Source organism: Macrobrachium nipponense, chromosome 20, assembly GCF_015104395.2.
Source record: "Macrobrachium nipponense isolate FS-2020 chromosome 20, ASM1510439v2, whole genome shotgun sequence".
NCBI classification, from domain to species: domain Eukaryota; kingdom Metazoa; phylum Arthropoda; class Malacostraca; order Decapoda; family Palaemonidae; genus Macrobrachium; species Macrobrachium nipponense.
In genome coordinates this window covers 43,546,364-43,548,863 of record NC_061089.1, presented here as the reverse complement: position 1 = coordinate 43,548,863, position 2,500 = coordinate 43,546,364, and the positions used below count along the sequence as shown (strand labels likewise).

The 2,500-nt window shown below is 34.1% G+C and overlaps 1 protein-coding gene across 1 annotated transcript in view; it reads right to left on the bottom strand.

Moving 5' to 3' along the window:
• LOC135225252 (solute carrier organic anion transporter family member 74D-like) overlaps positions 1–2,500 on the bottom strand; it is a 28,561-nt gene that overhangs the window by 12,326 nt on the left and 13,735 nt on the right. Inside the window, exons 5-6 of the mRNA XM_064264586.1 lie at positions 2,063–2,254; positions 1,283–1,423 (exon numbers count right to left, since the gene is read on the bottom strand). Coding sequence (XP_064120656.1) covers positions 1,283–1,423; positions 2,063–2,254 — 333 coding nt within the window. The remainder of the gene's footprint in view (positions 1–1,282; positions 1,424–2,062; positions 2,255–2,500) is intronic.

Here is a 2,500-nt window from a genome sequence, read left to right as displayed (position 1 = left end):
CTACCGACCCCCTAAAGACAAGACCAGAGATACACCCAACAATAAGATAAAAATTCCTCACCTGGACACGGTTAAGAGAGTAACCCACACCCTCGGAAAATCTAACCCTTTTGCATTTACTTACCCAAACACCTTAGCCAAATCCCTGATTAACGTCCAACAAAAGACATTTCCCAAGGACACTGAGTTATACTAAATCCAATGCCAGGACTGTGACCAATCTTACATCGGATTTACAGGTAAATCACTTCCCCAGAGACTAATACAACACAAACGGTCAGTTAGGTATGGACAACAGAACTCTGCTATTTTCAACCATATAAATGAACATAACCATAGAATAAACTGGAATTTGTCACGTGTAATTTATAGCAGCAACTGCCGGTACAAGAGTCAAATGATGGAATCGGCCTTAATAAAAGAGAGGCAGGTAATGAACATCTCAAAAGGAGCATGGATTTCAAATACGATCGACAAGGTTTTCATTCAACCAACACTTAAGAAGATTAAAGGAAGATTATCAGCGGGGGTGACCTAAATTGGCTTGCCTATGGATGGACCTCTTGGTATAAATACCACCTTTTCTGTAAACTTTTCTCATTCATCTACCTGAAGAGGGAGACAGCAGTCTGAAATATATATAATACTTTTCTCTCTATATTTTGGTGTTTTTATGGGCTCCTTTTATTAGATTATATATATATATATATATATATATTTATATATATATATATATATATATATATATATATATATATATATATATATATATATATATATATATATATATATATATATATATATATATATATATATATATATATATATATATATATATATATATATATATATATATATAATATATATATATATTATATATATATATATATATATATATATATATATATATATATATATAATAGGATAATATCCTATATATATATATATATATATATATATATATATATATATATATATATATATAATAGGACAATAATTGTCATGTCTGCAAAAAAGAGATGGTAGTATTTAAGCTATGCGATAAATATTCATGCATTCAAAATGGATGTGAGTGAATAGAAAATAAGACTGACACACCTGAAACTCCGGAGACGTCACTAGTAGAGATAAGGAAAGAAGTTGCTCCTCACTTAAACATCGGGGGGTAAGAAGATTCCACAGATACTGTTCCACAATTTATTTGTAGCTAAGACAAAACTCGTGGCAAATTGAGTAATATTAAACCTGACGCTTAGAAAACGAGACTTCAGTATTTTCTTACCTATCCACCAAGCACCGTACCATCTAGGGTCCCTCCTCGTGAGATTGGGCTGTTTAGAAGGGTCGATCCACACCGAGAGACACTTGCCGCCGACGAAGAACCCCGTGACGGGGCCCAGAACTCTTAGCATGTAAGAAATTGCTGTGAGAAACGAAAATCAATCAGCTTAGGAAGATATTCTAGCAAATAAATACAGTTCTAGTTAAATACAGTATGCTTTTCATTCTGGACATCAACTTACGGGAGCTTAGAGTTTGTTTATTTTAAGATTTTTTTTTTAGTGAAGCAATCTTTGCAAATTCGAATTTTTTATGCAAACAGATGAAAGAATTGACTTCTGAACACAAAAATGAGGTAGGCTCGTTAAATTTTAGCACTTCTTGTCAAAGAAAAAAGCAAAGATTTTGTGAATTGTTCCTTTCATGCGTGGACACGTAGACTGAGTGGAGGCATTTTGCAAAAGCGAATTTCCTTATTCAAGCAGATGGAAAAATTAAGAAGAGTAAATAAACTCGCAGATCTTTTCCACATCATGTCGAAAACGAGACGAAAATATTCTGAGAAATTCTCATTTTTAATTGTAGGTAAGTCAATTAGGAAACAAATTTCAAGACAAACAAGTCAATAAGAATATCCGAACACATGAGCGAAATTGATCATTTGCAGTTGATCAACATGATGCCATCAAGTTGATCAGAACATCGGAAAATATGAACGAAATAAGTGACATGCAGTGGACCAACATAACCCCATTGATACAAAGCCAATAGGAGTTCTTACCGTAATATATCGGGTAAACCTTTTTGTTGATGTTGTCGTCGAGATAAGTAACGCCGAGGCTGTGGAACAGGGAGTGGGTGATCCCTAAGCTGAACTGAGACAGGAAGAAGATGATGACAGGACCCAGGTAGGATTCCCCAACGGTGTCTTTCCCGCAAGTGTCTGGTTGGAAGTAGCAGACTTCTTGCTCCTCTGCCAAAGATAAAGTAACTATAGAAGTAACGATGAAACTCAGTGTTAAAGCGAAAATTGATTTATTGCTGTGATAAAGGAACAAGAGGTGCTGCTGTGGAAGGCTGTATCAACGACAGGTGGGACGAAGAGCAACGTCATAAAAGAAAGGGCGAGACTGGATCGGTAGAAGCTCTATATAAATATATATGACAAGGACAGTGGTAATATATATATATTATATAAATATATAATATATATATAATA